This window comes from Polypterus senegalus, chromosome 5 (genome assembly GCF_016835505.1).
Source record: "Polypterus senegalus isolate Bchr_013 chromosome 5, ASM1683550v1, whole genome shotgun sequence".
In the NCBI taxonomy this organism is placed as follows: Eukaryota; Metazoa; Chordata; class Cladistia; order Polypteriformes; family Polypteridae; genus Polypterus; species Polypterus senegalus.
This window is the reverse complement of record NC_053158.1, coordinates 197,226,359-197,245,312: the sequence shown is the minus strand read 5'-3', so window position 1 is coordinate 197,245,312 and position 18,954 is coordinate 197,226,359. Positions and strand designations below refer to the sequence as shown.

Sequence of the window (18,954 nt, the reverse complement as noted above, 5' to 3'; positions counted from 1 at the left end):
TGCAGGACAATACATCCCCCGGGATGCTAGATGGCAGCTCTCCTGGATGGAAATGGTTCCCCGGACTTCCACAAGGCAGCATGAGACATGGAGTCCGGTTCTTCAGCCCTGTAGAGTGCCGTGGATGCCGCCAGGGGGAGCTCACCAAGAACCAGGGAGATATTATGATGACATTAACCCGGAAGTACTTAGGAGTCAGGAGGATGGAAACCTGCAGTACTCTTGGGTCACCTGAAGAAGGCATTTAAAAAGAGTTGGGTTGTAGAGGAAGGAGCTGCTGGGAGTGGAGGATTGTGTTTATTATTATTGTTTATTATTATTGTTTATTACTGGAGAATTGTGGAGTGTGTGGCGTTTTGTGCACTTTATTGAAGAAAATATTAAAAAGAATCTTCTTGTGCTTTTACAAGTGTGTCTGGGACGTCTGTCTAGTGGGTTCAACTGGGTAACAGCGCCGCTAGCTTCCACAATTCATATTGCCTACAGTACAAATTGTTTGAAATTTATGCACCTGTATTAATTTTTAGAAGGCCAGACCAGGCATTGAAACCCATGGTTTTAAGGCAGACACTCTAGCCCTTTGGATGTTAATGATTATCCTAGACCAGTGGTTCTCAACCTGTGGGGCGGGCCCCCATAGTGGGGCTCAAAGTAACAAAAAGGAAAGGAGGACATGAAGATGTGAAAAAAAGAAAACAAGAATCAAAAATATGAAAAAAACATCTGTTGAAACCAAAATAAATGAACTTAAACTACATTCTGATACTAGAAAAACAAATATAGAGTTAGATAAATGTTGATAAAAGTTAAGTAGGTATAATAAAATATGCATTTACATTTCAAAAAAATGTTAGGGGGGGGGGCGCGTTTAAAACTGTTATGAAAACTCGGGTCGCAAATACTTAAAGGTTGAGAAATGCTGTCCTAGACTAACATTTTAAATATCCTACCTGGACTACATGTTACTGAAGAGAAAATTAGTAACTGGGCTGCTTCTGCGATCGTGATTGTTTAATTCAGGCATTAAATTAAAGACCCAGAAAACATATGTGCTCTTATTTTCTGTTTGATTGCAAGACAGTGATAAAGCAACCAAAGTCAAAAATTGCAAACAAATGTGAGCCACTGAATCATTTTGTATTTGCTTTAGCACCATGTGATGTTTTCTTGAAATAAATGATTTAAATAAAAACTGTGGTCTTTTAATTACAACATCAGAGGAATTGCCTGACACTCCATGACATAAACTGACAGACTGATCATTAGTTACCTCTGCAGTGTCCTTCATTAACGGTACGTGTCCTGTGGGATGGTAGTATGGATGACTTTGTAACGCAGTTCCCAGAATGTTCTTGGTTTTATAAAGGCCTTGTCATAGCAGTACTCCTAAAATCTTTAGTATCTAATTTGTTTGGTTTTGACTCGCTAAAAGGGAAAATATGACTGTCAGGTTTTGCTATACACTGAATTAATAATGAGAGAAGATACTTGTTAACACATTCAGTAAAGACACAGTTGTTCTAAGAAATCTTTTTATTATCTTATATGCAAATGAATATCATAGAAAATGTTCAAGAAAGAAACAAATGGAAGGAAGCGGATCTTTTAACTTAAAATCTGGTTTCACTGTTTTGATTTTCACATATTAATAGATTTTCAAAAAATCTTTTCAGGTTTTCATAATGGATTAGCAATAATCAATCTGCTATAGGTTATCATGATTGACACAGGAACAAAAAATCTTTTTAAGCAAGTCTTCATAAGAGTGAGTTATTTTTAACATCAGAAGCAAAGCAAAATGCAATCCATAACTTTCTGTAGTATCTAGATGACCTGATCATCTTCCTTCTCGGTGAGCTCCTTTAGACCAGCCTTCACATTGCTCTCAATCCTCTTGCGCTCCATGTCTGAGACTGGTGGCAGCACTGACTGAAGCTCATTTTCAATTTTCAAGACCCTTTCGTTTAAGAGATTATCAAAATCATTTTTATTCTTCTGAACAAGACTGCATATCCCCTCCTGTGCACACTCACAATCGCTTTTCAGTTTTGCACGTTCACTTTCAAACTGAGGGCTATTTGGATCCAGTGCCATGAGCTTGCCAAGGCTGCTGACACGGTCCATAAGATAAAGATTGGAAACTTCAGTATAAGTCCCAGCAATCATATGGACCAGATTGGCAATGTTAGATGACTGGAAAGCATAGGTATAGATCATATCTTTAACAAAAGAATCAGAGGAATAGCCTTCGATTTTTGAGACATTATTAGCTGCACCAACAAACTGCTTCAAAGACGTATCCAGGGAAGCTTTGATCAAGTTGGAGATCATTTGGAAGAAGCGAACCATTTTCTCCCACTGCTCCTTCACTCGCCCCATGGCATCAAGACCCTTGACCAGCATTTTCACTGTGGTATTAAAATTGATCTCCTTTACTTGACAGCTGTGCATGGTGACAAGAATGTCAGCCAGCTCCTGGTTGTTCTTCTTTAAGTTCTCCATATTCTTCTCATACGTGTCCTGCACTTGCTTAAGGTGGGCTTGGCTTTGTTGAATTTTAAATCGAGCATTGTCAGAAGCAGCTTGAGCTGATCCTTTCTTTTCTCCAGTACCTTGCTGAAGAATATTTGGAGGGGTTGCAGGAAAGGCAGAAGAAGAAGTGAAAGACTTGCTCTCAGAGTCAAACCTTTCAGCTTGGTCTTTTAGATTTCTAATCTGCCTAATTATTTCACTGGTCTCTTCATCAGTAAAGCCTTTCTGGGGGTTATACTGTGACATTTTGCAGCAAATAGAGATGCCATCTTGACATATCTTAATTGCTTTCTCTAGGGGCATACACTTATCTTTGTCTTTAATTTTTATTTCTATATCTTCAAATTGGTTTTTAAACCAATCAAATCTTAGAGATTCATTTTTTTCATTATATATCTCTTTCCATTTGATTGTATCATTATCCACAAAAGCATGCATTTCTTGTGCCAGTTTAAGCAGATGAACTGATTTGGCATAAATATCATTAACAACCAAGGGATTTAAGGGAACTTCGTTTTTACTAAAATCTTGAATTAAGTTTTTGACACCCATGGCTATTGAATATGGTGCAGTGGCAACTGAAACCATTCCAGAAACAAGATTATTCATTGACTCTGTTAAGCCTTCCACAAAATTCATTCCGATGAGTTCCCAGCCTGAAGGCATTGAGTCCATGGATTTCTTAAACTGGTCTTGAGCCTCGTCAAGTTGTTTGGACAGTCGGCCTAGGTTCGTTTCTGACAGTTCTTTAGCTAATTTTGCTGACTCTTCCTTTATTTTAGCTTCTTCTAACTTCATTTTGATATTTTTCAAATCTTCTTCATAAAACTGCTTTGAATTCATGCAGGCTTCTAACATCTCCTGAATGAGCAGAATGACATCTGTGAATTTCTTTTCTGTTGTCTCTGCCAGTCTGACACACTCAGAGGCGATGTTTCCTATGTTTTGCAACTGACCAGGTAGAAGTGCTTTCACCATGTCAGTGTTGCTTTGCATGAGGGTCTTCACAGCCATTTTCATGTAATTTGGTACATTGCCAGAGTGAAGTCGGATTTGGTCCATGTTCTTGTGAGCTTCATTAAAAGCCACCCATCCGTTGTTTGACACCTGCATAAGACAAGCTCGGAAGGAATCTGGATAGCGGATATATTTGAACCCACCTTTGGGTGGATTCTTGTTAATGGAGAAGTCATCGTTTGATGAAATGAACACCAACTCCCCTAGAATGGCAATAGAGAGTGGACCTGGCATCAGGAACTCTTCCCAGTTAGCATAGGGTTTCATCAGAAGAGCGGTTTCTTGTCTCACATCTTTTGCTTTGGAGATGCTCAAGACAGCAGTTTGGACATTATTAGAAGACATTGTTCAGGTTTCCTGTTCAGAACAAATTATCGCCAGTAATTATTACAAATAAATATTTTTGGTGAAAACATAAGTGTATATTGCATTGAATACTGCCCAAAATTGATAAAAAGAGTGGGAAATCAACAGAAAATTCACACCACAAAACTAAACTTAAATAATTATTCACAACAAGTCTTCTAAGCTGCCTCAATGAAGGTTGCTTCTGAAAATGTGTTATGATTTGTTTGCATGATAGTAGGAGCAGGGATGTGTGTTAATGGCTAAGTTGGGCATGGTGAATATTTTTTAACTTAGTTCAGTTTTTTTTGTAAAGTTCAACACTATTTCATGCAGGTGGCATGGTGGAGCATTAGTAACTGTGGGGCTGGGGTTCATGTCCTGGGTTCTCCCTATGTGGAGTTTGCATGTTCTCCCCATTTCCATGTGGGTTTCCTCCCACAGTCCACAGACACAAAGATTAGTTGGATTGGCGATGATAAATTGGCCAGAGTGTGTGTTTGTGTATCCGTATGTTCACACTACAATCGGCTGGCATCCACACCAGGGATTGCTCCTGACTTGCATCCAGTGCTTTCTAGTTTAGGTTCAAGCTTCCTTGTTATCTTACTCAGGACAGGTAGGTTTGAAAATGGATGTCCATTTTAATTTACTTATATAGCACATTTGAAACAACATAGGAATGCGGTGGCCAAAGTGCTTTGCAATAAAAGAAGAAAAAAAAAAAATACAGTTAACATAAATAACATAAAAAGGAATAAAATAAATGAACATTAATAAAATAAATAGTAAATAGAAGTCAGAGTACATAATCACAATGAGGTAACCATCAGTATTATTGAATGTCACGCAATGCAAGTGAATAGAAATGAGTCTTTAATCTCATTTTGAACAGTTCAATTATAGACGACTCCTTTACGTGATGAGGTAGAGAGTTCCACAGGCGAGGAGCAGCAGCTGCAAATGCTCTGTCCACCTTAGTTTTACAGTTGTTACAAGGGACAACAAGAGACAACTGACCAGAAGATCTAAGCACTCTAGACGGCTGGTGTAAAATACACAATTCAGATTAATAGACAGGAGCGAGCCCATGTAAAGATTTAAAAACTAGCAACAAGATTTTAAAATCAATTTGAAAACTGACGGGCAGCCAGTGTAAAGAGGCTAATAACATTACTCAAAGTTATTGTCTGCTTTTTTATTTTTATTTTTTCCTTCATTTTTTTTTTCTTTTTTTTCTTTTTATTACTATTTAATTTAATATTGTTTCTTTGTATCAGTATACTGCTGCTGGATTATGTGAATTTCCCCTTGGGATTAATAAAGTATCTATCTATCTATCTATCTATCTATCTATCTATCTATCTATCTATCTATCTAGAAGATAAAAACGGCTTGATCTTACCTAAAAGATGAAGCTGGAAAAAGCAACTCTTGACTACAGAATTAATCTGTTTCTCAAAAAAGAGGTTACTGTCAAAAATAACACCAAAACTGCAGACTTGAGATTTGCAAAAGACAGAGAAAGAGCCGAGAAGTCCAAGACCAATTTGGGCTTTAGCTGATGCACCCACTATAAGCACCTCCATTTTATTTCGATTCAGAATCGTTGTATTTTATACTAAATGCTCTGTTTGGTTACAATATGTAAATGCAATCTCATTATGACAAAGACACATTTTTTGTTGATTTACTCCACTGTTTAAAATTACAAATCAGACAATTCAGACATTGTAATTAAAGTGCACATTGCAGACTTTCATTTACAGTATGTAGAAATGACAACACTTTTTTACATGGACCCCCCACTTCGGGGCACCATAATGTTTGGAATAATTGGCGTCACAGGTGTTTGTGATTCCTTAGGTATGTTTCATTGCTTGATAAGATACCTTAGCTTGCTACTATACTACCCTTTGGAGTCTGTAGTTGCTATTGTTCAACATTTGGACAAGAGCTGTGCCAATGAAAGTCAAAGAAGTCGTCATGAGGCTGAAAAGCAAGAATCAAGCCAGTCAAGATATCAGATTAACCTTAGGATGACTTAAATCAATTCTTTGGAATATCATTGAGAAGAAAGAATGCACCGAGAAGCTCAGTAATTGCAAAGGAAAAGGTAGGCTAAGGAAGACTTCCACTGCTGATAAGAGAAGAACCCTCACTATGGTAAAGAAAAAGCCCCAAATGCCTGTCCAACAGATCAGAAACAGTCGCCAGGACGCAGATATGGATGTGTCAGAGACACATAGGACAGCATTTTTTTACTTAAGAAACATAGCAAAAGTTAGACCTCTTATATCATTGAAAGATGCTGAGAAATTAATTCACGCTTTTGTTTTCAGTAGACTAGATTACTGTAACGCACTCCTCTCAGGACCACCCAAAAAAGACATAAATCACTTGCAATGAGTTCTGAATGCAGCTGCTAGAATCCTAACTAGGAAAAGAAAATCTGAGCACATTTCTCCAGTTTTGATGCCACTACACTGGTTGCCTGTGTCATTCAGGATTGACTTTAAAATTCTGCTAATGGTTTATAAAGCCTTAAATAATCTCGCTCCATCTTATATATCGGAATGTCTGACACCTTATATTCCAAATCGTAACCTTAGATCTTTAAATGAGTGTCTCCTTATAATTCCAAAAGCTAAACTTAAAAGAAGTGGTGAGGCGGCCTTCTGCTGTTATGCATCTAAAATCTGGAATAGCCTGCCAATAGGAATTCGCCGGGCTAATACAGTAGAGCACTTTAAAACACTGCTGAAAACACATTACTTTAACATGGCCTTTTTATAACTTCACTTTAACTTAATACTGATACTCTTGTTGCACCCCAGCCGGGACGCCCAGGAGGACCGGAGGAGAACTTGTGCCTCCTCCAGACCGCAAAGGGGCGTCCGTCCTGGTTATGTTGGGGGCCTCGGGTAAAAGGCTTGGAAGCCCAGCCCTGTAGGGACCCATGGCCACCGCCAGGCGGCGCCCCGGTGCCAGAATATCCTGTGTGGTACCCGGCCGGGGCTGGAGCCGGGACGCCCAGGAGGACCGGAGGAGGGCTTGTGCCTCCTCCAGACTGTGAGGGGGCGTCCGCCCTGGTTATGTTGGGGGCCTCGGGTAAAGGGCTTGGAAGCCCAGCCCTGTAGGGACCCGTGGCCACCGCCAGGCGGCGCCCCGGTGCCTGTAGAAGTCTGGAGCCCAGCACTTCCGCCACACCAGGAAGTGCTGGGGGGAAGAAGACAGGGGACACCCGAAGGGCTTCCGAGTGCGCAGCCGGCACTTCCGCCACACGGGGGTGTGTCTGCAGGAGATTGCCGGGAAGCAGCTGGAGCCCATCCGGTTCCCATATAAGGGGCCGCCTCCCTCCAGTCATTAGTGGATGTCAGGTGGAAGAGGACAGAGCTGGAGAGAGGACAGGATGCGGCGAAGAGAGAGAGGCACAGTGACTGAGAGTGTGGCCTGGACATTGGGGGAATCGGTGCTGGAGGCACTGGGGTTTGTGTGCACTTTAATCTTGTATATAATAGTTGTAAAATAAATGGTGTGTGGTGGAACTATGTTGTCCGTCTGCCTGTGTCCGGGTCCCAGTACACACTCTGCATGTTCAATTCATCATAATAACTATTCATAGTGGTTCCAAAATCCGTACTGACCCCTACTCTCTCTCCTGTTTCTTTTTCCGGTTTCTTTGTGATGGCGGCCTGCGCCATCACCACCTACTCAAAGCATCATGATGCACCAACATTGATGGACTGAAAGCCAGAAGTCTACGTGACCATCATCATCAAGTCTTTCCATGAAAACCCTAAATACAAAGAGGACTGTTTGACTTGTTAGGTAGATTGCCCAGAGGGACTGGGCAGTCTCTTGGTCTGGAATCCCTACAGATTTTATTTTTTTCTCCAGTTTTGGAGTTTATTTTTTGTTTTTCTGTCCACCCTGGCCATCGGACCTTACTCTTATTCTATGTTAATTAATGTTGACTTATGTTTATTTATTTTTTTTTTTATTGTGTCTTCTATTTTTCTATTCATTTTGTAAAGCACTTTGCGCTACATTTTTTTTATGAAAATGTGCTATATAAATAAATGTTGATTGATTGACTATCAGCAGAAGACTTCATGAACAGATACACAATGGCCACATTGCAAGATGCAAACCTCTAGTTAGCCCTAATAACAGGATGGCCAGATTACAGTTTGCGAGAAAAGGACATTAAAGAACCTGCAGAATTCTGGAAAAAGGACTTGTGGACAGACAAGACAAAGATGAACCTGCATCAGAGTTATGGCAAGGGCAAAGTGTAAGAGGCAAAAAGGAATTGCCCAAGATCCAAGGCAGACCACCTCATCTGTTCAACATTGTGGTTGAGGTGTTACATCCTGGGCATGTATGGTTGCCACAGGTACTGGCACACATCTCTTCATTGATGATAGAACTGCTAATGGCCGTAGCACGATGAATTCTAAGGTGTGCTGAAACATCTGATCTGCTCAAGTTCCAGCAAATGCCACCAAACTCACTGGGCTGCATTTCTATGGGTATCCACCAGCCGTGGAAGTAAGTGTCCCCTCCAGTGGATGGGATAGAAGGCAGAGACATGATAGTAATTTAAAACACTCCTTACAACCTTTTAAAATACACTTTGAAGAATCTTAGCTGGCTGGTCATAATTTTATAAGATGGAAATTTTAATTTTCCCTTGTGGACAAATAAAGTAGAATCTAATTTAATCCACACTATATACAGTAAATATACTATATGGACAAAAGTATTGGGACACATCTCGTAACTATTGAATTCAGGTGTTTCAATCAGACCCACAGCCAAAGGTGTATAAAATCAAGAACCTAGCCATGCAGTCTCCATTTACAAACATTTGGGAAACAAAATGGGTCATTCTGAAGAGCTCAGTGACTTCAAGCATGGTACTGTGATGGGATGTCACCTTTGCAATATGACTGTTTGAGAAATTTCATCCCTGCTGGATATTCCAGGGGCAACTGTAAGTGGAAGCATTTAGGAGCAACAGCAACTCAGCCACAAAGCTTAAGACCATGTAAAGTCACAGAGTGGGGTCAACGACTGCTAAGGTGCATGGCGCGTAAAAGTCACCAACACTCTGCTAATTCCATAGCTGAAGAGTCCCACTGAACTTCCATTGGTATTAACTATGCAGTGGGAGCTTCATGAAATGGATTTTTATGGCTGCATGCAAGCCTTACATCACCAAGTCCAATGGAATGGTGTAACACTCACCTCCTCTGGACTGTGAAGCAGTGAAAACATGTTCTGTGGGGTGACAAATCATGCTTCTCTGTTGGGCAGTCAGATGGGCGAGTTTGGGTTTGTCAGATGCTGGGAGAACATTACCTGCCTGACTGCATTGTGCCAACTGTGAAGTTCAGTGGAGGAGCGATAATGGTGTGGGAGTGTTTATCGTGGGTTGGGTTAGGCTCCTTACTTCAGCTGAAGGGCAATCTTAATGCTTCAACATACCAAGACATTTTAAATAATGCTATGCTTGTTGGATACAGTTTGTAGAAGGCCCTTTTCAGTTCTAGCATGACGGTGCCCCAGTGCACAAAACAAGGCCCATAAAGACCAGATGGGATGAGTTTGATATGGAAGAACTTGACTGGCCTACACAGAGTCCTGACCTCCAATACCTTTGGAACTGGAGTGGAGATTGTGTGCCAGGCCTTCTCATCCAACATCAGTGTCTGACCTTATAAATGCTCTACAAAATAAATGGGAACAAATTCCCACAGAAACACTTGAAAATCCTGTTGAAAGCCTTCCAAGAAGACTGGAAGCTGTTATAGCTGCAAAGTGGGGACCAACTCCATATTAAAGTCTACGTATTTGAATGCCATTAATGAAAACATATATATATATATATATTTTTTTTTTGCTATTTATGGTTGACTTACAAAAAATAATAATAACTGCTTAACGTCTTTGCTCCAAAATTGCATTTTAAAAAATCTTTTTGATATTATTTATTTATTACATTTTAAAATTTAAAATGCAGTACTCAGAATTATCAGGTGCCATATCTAGCAGTAAGAGATTGTACAAAGGTAAGATTGTTGCTTTGCACTTAAACAATTTATGGGTCAGCGACGTGGGATTTCCTTTTTTTTTTCTTGCAAAGTACTTTGAGTAGTAAGAAAAGCACTGTATAATTGTAAGACATCATCATCATCATCATCATCATTCTTATTATTATTACTATTATACGTGTGTATGCGTGATCAAATTCAGCCGTGGCGTAGTGGGGGATAAATAAGCACACAATATGTGCTCGACAATAAGAAGCGTTAATTGGCAAGATTCCACAGCACGGTGACAACACAATACAAACGTAGTAAAATAATGATATATCCTACATCCATCCATTATCCAACCCGCTATATTCTAACTACAGGGTCACGGGGGTCTGCTGGAGCCAATCCCATCCAACACAGGGTACAAGGCAGGAAATAAACCCCAGGCAGGGCACCAGCCCACAGCAGATAATGATATATAAATCATATAAAATGGAATAAAATTTGTGTCGTAGACTTCTTTTGTGTCGTATTTCTTTAAAGAAGTATTTAATTTATTTGCTTTAGAAATCTTATGGCATACCTATGAACCATTCAAAATACCTGATCAATGAATATATATTTGAACAGGTGCGATGAAAATATCTGTGCCTCGTGGTGCACCTGCACCAAATTAGAAGGGACACTGAATTCTACGAGATACAGATATCTTCATCCACATTTTCAGATATTCATTGGTTTAGATCAGCAACTTTCAACGGTTCAAAGGTGTGCTGTAAGAGTTTTTTGAAACAAATTAAAGACTAATTTAAAGAAATATGATGCAAATTCTATACCATTTTATATGACTTCTATATTATTATTTTAATAATGTGAAATATAAAGCAGTAAATGTATAATTTCTTGCATTTATAACCATTTTACATGTTTAATAATAATAATAATAATAATAATAATAATAATAATAATAATAATAATAATAATAATAATAATAATAATCCTTACATTTATATAGCACTTTTCTCACTATTCAAAGCACTTTGCAAAAAAAAAGACAAGGAAGCTCGAGATACTGGATGCACACGTATATATCTCAGCTGATGTATATATCTGAACTGATGTATTCAAAGCTATGTATATATCTGAACCAATATATATATATATATATATATATATATGAATGGACGTATTAAAACCAATTAATATATTCATGAACTAATCTTTTTTTTCCTGAATGGCACACACATATAGATTTATACAATATTTAAATTTTCTGTATTTTATTAAATAAATGCTTAAAGCATAATGACATATACTATATTTTCAAAAAAAGATACAAACCAAGTAAGTTCCCATTCATTTTGTAATTTGGAATTTCAGAATGGAAAGTGCAGGTTAAAATAACAAATTTCATATAAAGACTTACCCTTTGTATCTGTCTGAAGAACACTTTTGTATAATGATTTTTAGTTTGACCTTTCAGGGGTTTTAAAAATAAAATATAATTTAAAGAAAATATTTTTTTATCTTCTATAATAATTTTTTATATAGTTTCATATACTGGAATAACCTCTCAAAAGACAGAACAGCACAGCAAAACACCTATAGGACACTTCCCACCCTATTCTGAGAAAATGATAAAAAAAACACTAATTAAAATTAAAAAGAAAATCCATTTGTTATATTTACAGGACAATGGAAGCTTAGATTGACTGGTCACAAGTGAATAACTTACTAGCAGAGGCGTAAGAAATGTTGACTACTCTCTTTGTTCTGGTGTGCTACAATTCAAAATTTGGTTACACAGCAGAATAATAAACAAAGACAAACTTCACTGTTACACACTCAGGACACAAACCTGGAGAAGATTCAGCTTCAGAGGTACAGTAGTTGAAGAAGGTTCTCAGATAGGAGTGACAATTGTGTTCACTCTGCTGTGTTTTATAGCCACCCAGTGGCTACATTTTCTCTCCTCCCCTTTTGCTATTATTGAGTTTGTGGTAAGTGAAACATTACTTATGAATGACACTTACTGTATGAGTCTGCTTTCTTGTTTAATAGTTTTTAAAATGTCTCATAATTCCTCTCTTTATGAAACTTTCTGGTGGAACTGCTTCTAAAAAAAGCTTTTTTTCTGCTTGTCATTCTATTTATGTGCCCAACTTTTTTCACAGTGACAAAAATGATTAGGAAATTTGCCGGAGAGTGCACAAATAAAAAAAGTTGTAAATGTGGGTAGTTTCTAGCTACAGCTGAATAATATGATCAAGCATAGTTTATATATAAGTATCCAGAAAGTACATAACTATATATATATATATATATATATATATATATATATATATATATATATACACTCACCTAAAGGATTATTAGGAACACCTGTTCAATTTCTCATTAATGCAATTATCTAATCAACCAATCACATGGCAGTTGCTTCAATGCATTTAGGGGTGTGGTCCTGGTCAAGACAATCTCCTGAACTCCAAACTGAATGTCAGAATAGGAAAGAAATGTGATTTAAGCAATTTTGAGAGTGGCATGGTTGTTGGTGCCAGACGGGCCGATCTGAGTATTTCACAATCTGCTCAGTTACTGGGATTTTCACGCACAACCATTTCTAGGGTTTACAAAGAATGGTGTGAAAAGGGAAAAACATCCAGTATGTGGCAGTCCTGTGGGCGAAAATGCCTTGTTGATGCTAGAGGTCAGAGGAGAATGGGCCGACTGATTCAAGCTGATAGAAGAGCAACTTTGACTGAAATAACCACTCGTTACAACCGAGGTATGCAGCAAAGCATTTGTGAAGCCACAACACGCACAACCTTGAGGCGGATGGACTACAACAGCAGAAGACCCCACCAGGTACCATTCACCCCCACTACAAATAGGAAAAAGAGGCTACAATTTGCACAGGCTCACCAAAATTCGACAGTTGAAGACTGGAAAAATGTTGCCTGGTCTTATGAGTCTCGATTTCTGTTGAGACATTCAAATGGTAGAGTCAGAATTTGGCGTAAACAGAATGAGAACATGGATCCATCATGCCTTGTTACCACTGTGCAGGCTGGTGGTGGTGGTGGTGTAATGGTGTGGGGGATGTTTTCTTGGCACACTTTAGGCCCCTTAGTGCCAATTGGGCATCGTTTAAATGCCGCAGGCTACCTGAGCATTGTTTCTGACCATGTCCATCCCTTCATGACCACCATGTACCCATCCTCTGATGGCTACTTCCAGCAGGATAATGCACCATGTCACAAAGCTCGAATCATTTCAAATTGGTTTCTTGAATATGACAATGAGTTCACTGTACTAAAATGGCCCCCACAGTCACCAGATCTCAACCCAATAGAGCATCTTTGGGATGTGGTGGAACGGAGCTTCCTCCCTGGATGTGCATCCCACAAATCTCCATCAACTGCAAGATGCTATCCTATCAATATGGGCCATCATTTCTAAAGAATGCTTTCAGCACCTTGTTGAATAAATGCCACATAGAATTAAGGCAGTTCTGAAGGCGAAAGGGGGTCAAACACTGTATTAGTATGGTGTGCCTAATAATCCTTTAGGTGAGTGTATATATATATATATATATATATATATATATATATATATATATATATATATATATATATATATATATATATATATATATGGACCACCAGGGGGTGCTCCAGCCACCCAACCTCAACACAGACATTTTATTTTCAAGAGAAACACCATAAACCAGTACCATAAACAGCACATAACCCTTTCTTTTCTTTTCAGTTTCTTCTTCCTCTTCTTTCCACCTCCACTCCTCCTCTGGCAAGCTTCGTCCCTTTTCCTCCCAAGTCTGGCTTCCCAAGTGACGTAAGCGCTGCACCTGGGAGCACTTCAGGTGGCCCATCAGTGTTATCTGGAAGTACTCCCAGATGTGGTTTCAGCCCAAAGTATGGCTCTGCAGCTCCCCTTGGTAGCCTCCACGGAACTCAACAGGGCTATAGTGAACTCCCAATCCCAGCGTGCCCTATGGGAATCAATGGAGCTATATAATGGGCATCCCACCAAGGAGGACAGTGTGATGCAAGGACAGGGGGAGACATCTTGTCAGGAATATATGCTTCCCTGATATGCCAGGTGGCAGGATCCCTGGTTGATGCTACGTGAATGCTGGGAGCTGTAGTCCCATAGGGTACCCAGTCAGGTTCTGTGGATGCTGCCAGGGGGTGCTGCAAGGATCCATGATCCCTTCCTTGTGGGGCTTCCATTTGATATAGAAGTACTTCCAAATGGCTATGTCCTGGCACTTTCAAGTCCAATATTAAAGAAGCTGCTCAACTTCATCCCAGTGAGTCACAGTTGGATGGAAGATGACAAAGCACACCTGGAAGGTTGAAGGAGAAGGACAAGAGAGAAGAAGAGAATTGCACTGGTGTTCATCATTACAAAAAAGCCTTTTGTAAGTTATGGAATAAAAGGGTGGTCCTTTACTTGGCTGGGAGGCCACTATGGAAGGATAGGTGGTGGGTTGATGGGTGAAAATCCCAGCCATGATGGGTTTTATTCCATTTCCGAGTCAAATGTGTAGCAGATAGACTGGGAGAATCTGCAGGCCGGGAACCATCATTTCCCCATTATAATACATGATAGTGGTTCTCTGGTTTGGCCCCAGTTTCAATAACCACAGAACTACATGGGACTTCCAGCTTAGGAAGGCAGCTGCTATGTATTTCTTGGGGGTTGCTACAGGATGCTGCAGGGAAAAGACTCGTATATCGTATCGCAAATCCACCAAACCTAGAAGTGCTTCCTGAGTGCCATGTTCCTGGGTCCAACATAAATGAAGCCACTGAGCCTTGGGAGTGGAGTCAGGCAAAGCTCACCTGGGAGGACTAGATGAGAAGTAAAATAAAAGAAAAGATTTGAATTGTGTATTCTTTATGTTGGAAGAAGAAGATACCTGTAAGAAATTATTTTTATTAATAAAATTATTTTATTTGAACCTGGGATTGTCTTAATGCATTGTGTCTAGGGTTTGGGGCTCTGTGTTTCTCCCTTACAGTACTGTGTATATACTGTATATCTTATGATCCCCAAACAAATTAGGGTACAGGACTTTGGAGCCAAAAATGCCATTACTGAGAAACTAAGACACAAAATAAAGATCTTTCATACCTCCTTCTGATGGTGCCTGAATAGCAGCAACCTGTTCACACCTACTATTTTTCTTCCTTCTTGTACTCCTCTTCTTCCTCCTCCTGCCAGATGAATTCTCATCCGATAATACATTCTCCAAAGCAATGGCCACTGGCCATTCAGATATCTAGAATACTTCTGAGGTCACTTCTGGTCTTCTCTGAAGTACTTCTAGATCAGGCAAAATGCTATGAAATTCCTGGAGTAATCTGCCCAGTGCTCCTTTTGTTGGCACAAAGTATTTCCAGCAGACTACTGGATTATTTTTAACAAAATGGCCAGACAACTCCAGTGGTGCCTAAATAGCAGCCTCCTGGTGCCAGCAACTACACGGGTGGGAAATGTGTATCTTTTATTATGCTGTCCCCACTGTCTCTCCATTATGTTTACATCACTTGATTAATTCAAGAGACTCTATTGGCTGCATCACTTCAGATCCATAAAATTAGAATCAGGTGTTCCAGATGAGGTGCTAAAGATTAGAACCTCCTTGGAGAGTATGAAGGTGGACCGGACTGTCTTATTTAAACCACAGATATGGAGAGTCTGATGTACTCTTTGGTAGTGAAGTGTGTGGTGTCATCATGCTAAGATCGAAATAGCTAGACTATCAGAAAAAACTGAGGGCAAAGGTGGACCTATTTTTTCCAGTATACCATTACATCTTCTGACATTTTTTATTGAGTAAAAGATTAAAAAGGCAAAATTTTCTTTTGCTTTTTTTTCCAATTGTATCACTTTTATCTGTGGGTGTTTGTGCCTGAAGATCTAATGTTGGCATGTTTGGTGTGGCAGACGAATGGGGCTCCTGCCCAACCGGAACGCCTGGAGGATAGAAGGTCCAGGAGAGAGACAGTACCTCCCCTAGGACACGTGAGGGCAGCCCCCCTGTTTTGCATTGGGGCTACGTGATTGGAGCGTAGAAGCTCAACCCTGTTGGGGCCCGTGGCCACTGCCAGGGGGTGCTCAGATGGTTCCGGAACTATAGACTGCAGCATTTCCACCACAAATGGAAGTGCTGCCAGAAGAGGAACCAGGTACACCTGGAGTGCTTCTGGATACCCATGCAGCACTTCCGCCACACCAGGAAGTGCCACAGGAAAATCATCAGGATGCTCCTGGAGCACATCCAGGTACAACATAAAAGGGGCAGCCTCACTTCATTTGGGGAGCCGGAGTCGGGAGGTGGAGGACAGAGTTTGAGGAAGAGGAGTGGAGGTGGCAAAAGGCGAGAAGAAAGGAAGAATAAGGACTGAGCTTATTGTTGTGGTTTATGCTTTGTGAAGAAGAGCAATAAACATGTGTGATTTGGGCCTGTGCGCCATGTGTCTGCCTAGGCCGGGCTGATTGTCCAAATCAAATATGTTTAATTAAAATGCCAGTAATTTCCAGTGTGTACTTGCTTTTTCATATAACTGTTTAAGTGACAGTGTTTAAGTTAAGTCAGCCTATTTTATGAATAGTACTCAAATCTAACGTATTTAAAAGTTACTTGGACAAAATAGGTTCTCATTTTGCTCTCCATAAGGAGGGTGCATATATAATTCAAAGTGGGCATTGCCTTGTTTGCTGGCTTCCAGTGGCACACAAAGCTTTTTCTGCTTAAAAAAAATTAGCAGTCTTAACAGAGAGATAAATGTGTTAAGTACAAGTCTATGAATTCAATATTAGACTGAACCGATGGGTTCATTTCAGCCCACATTTTCTAGTCATTAGTTGCAGTTCCCTCCTGACGTGATGTCCTTACAATTTCTTATAAAAATAACTTCTAGTGGGCATACAATTAATTTCATTTTACTTTCATGTAGTCCATTATAATAGTAAGCTGATATTTCACTGATAAACAAAAGGAATACACTTTAAATCAATCAATTTGTTGGGATGCCTGACTCAAAAAACAATGCTAAGTTGAAGGACACGACTTAATGTCTTAAAAGGAAAAGGACAGTCCCACAGGAAACCTACAGAAGAAAGACCAGAAAACGTCATTTACTCTCAGGTGGCAGACACTGTTACCCAGGGTGCCCCTGAATTGAGGCAGGAGCTCGAGAAAAGGCTACTCAATGACCCTGGCTGAAAATGTTGAAAAAAAAATTGCTAATTAAAGGTCATGGGGGACTTTAAGAAAGGCTGTTTATGTCTACTTGGTCACTAAGGAGAAACATTGACTGAGAGGAGTAGCATTATCTTTTTAAGAAAATGTTCAGCGTACAGACTACCTCAAAGATTTGACTGTTAAAGAATTACAGGGGCAAACAAGGGAATAAATAAAGGGAGTTATAGCCTGGTATTCATGAACATGGTCACCAGGGTGGCAAACTATCTCAACTTAGTACAGTCCCAAGCTCAAATAAATAGAGAGGGTTGGTGTCAGGAAGGTCATCCAGATGTAACACTTGTGGTCTATGGCCAGCTTGTCATCCCGGCGAATACCCCCAGGCCACCAGATGGAGCTCTCCCTGCAACATGGAGGTGCCCCGGATACCAGCAGAAAATCATGGACAATGGTGTTTTCCTCTACAGCCCTGCTGGATACCACAGGGGCCAACAGAGGACGCTGCAGGGAGGCCCAGAGAGTCACATGTGCCCTAAAACCTGGAAGTACGTCATAGGCAAAGCGACAATGTAAGTGACGTACTTCCGGGATGAAGAGGATTTTTATCTGACCCGGAAGTGATAGGAGATCACATGGACTGAGGGATTGGAAACACTTCCGGGTCAGGGAATATAAAAGGACTATGGGAAATCCCAGACGTCGAGCTGAGCTGGGTGGAAGGATGGCAATGCGTCTGGGAGTGGTGGAATTATTGATTAGTGTATTGTGATTGTTTATATGAGTGTTGTGGAGAGGACGGTGCTTTGTGCACTGTTGATTATTAATAAAGTCAATAACTGGACTTTTATCTGGTGTCTGGCATACTGTCTGAGGGTTCAAGGGAGCGAGAGCGCCCTCTATCTGTCACACACTTTAACCAAAACATTAACGGTAGAATCAGTCCATTCACTACATAATATCTAGCACAAGATAATTTCATAAAAAAAATTACTCCATGTCCATTGGGAGTATGTAGAAACAAAGTACGTAGAAAGGAAGTTTTCCTACAAATTTAATTTTGTACAAATAATTTTGCAAAATGCTGGTACGAGTCTAGAGTATGGAATACACATGGTAAAAGCTCTTGGGCAGGAGGTAGATAGGCTAGGGTTGCAGGATAAATTGCCGCATTTCAACAGGATTTCAATGCTACGAAATCGGCAGTGGTCTCCCCTAGACGTTTTTGTATACTCAGATATGGGGATGGATATTTGAGGAGTAAACCACAAGACAATGATTATATTTTTAAATTATATACATTACCGAACCTGTGAACAATTATTATAAAGGTAAAGTTGAAGACATTGGACTCTGCAGTGTTCAGGTAAAGTACCAGTTCCAGTTGATGGATTCGGTCCAAAAGTTAATGCAGAACTACAATTTTGGTGTAAAAACCAAATGCCGAATTTCATCCATCTATCTCATTGTGTTTTTAAGTTATCATGTTTACACACACACAGACATAATTCCAAATAAACTGTATTTTCGGACTCAGGGAGGTCTAAAATGTCAAGATTCTTCAAAGTTTCGAGGTCGAAATTTTTCATAATTACTATACTTTCTCTACACTTCGTATACGAGAAAGTAAGGAAGTTTTAAAATGTCAACATTCATCAAAATCTCAAGGTCAAATTCTTTCATGATTAATATAATTTCACTATACTTTGTATACAAGAAAGTATGAAGAACCTCTCTATTAAAAAAGGAAGAAACTTAGGACAGATGCAAAACTCCTACTGGACC

General features: G+C 39.8%; 1 protein-coding gene across 1 annotated transcript; it reads right to left on the bottom strand.

Annotated features, from left to right (window-relative positions):
* Positions 1-1,603: 1,603 nt before the first annotated feature.
* On the bottom strand, positions 1,604-11,838 carry LOC120530049. The gene is made up of 2 exons (XM_039754204.1): positions 11,797-11,838; positions 1,604-3,906 (listed from the first exon to the last, which is right to left on the bottom strand). Exon 2 carries the CDS (start codon positions 3,892-3,894, stop codon positions 1,825-1,827), a length of 2,070 nt encoding a protein of 689 aa, XP_039610138.1. The 5' UTR covers positions 3,895-3,906; positions 11,797-11,838; the 3' UTR covers positions 1,604-1,824.
* Between the last annotated feature and the right edge of the window lie 7,116 nt (positions 11,839-18,954).

What these genes read in the sequence shown, in the direction of transcription:
- LOC120530049 (XM_039754204.1), bottom strand. Translation starts at nt 3,894, where the DNA reads ATGTCTTCTAATAATGTCCAAACTGCTGTCTTGAGCATCTCCAAAGCA.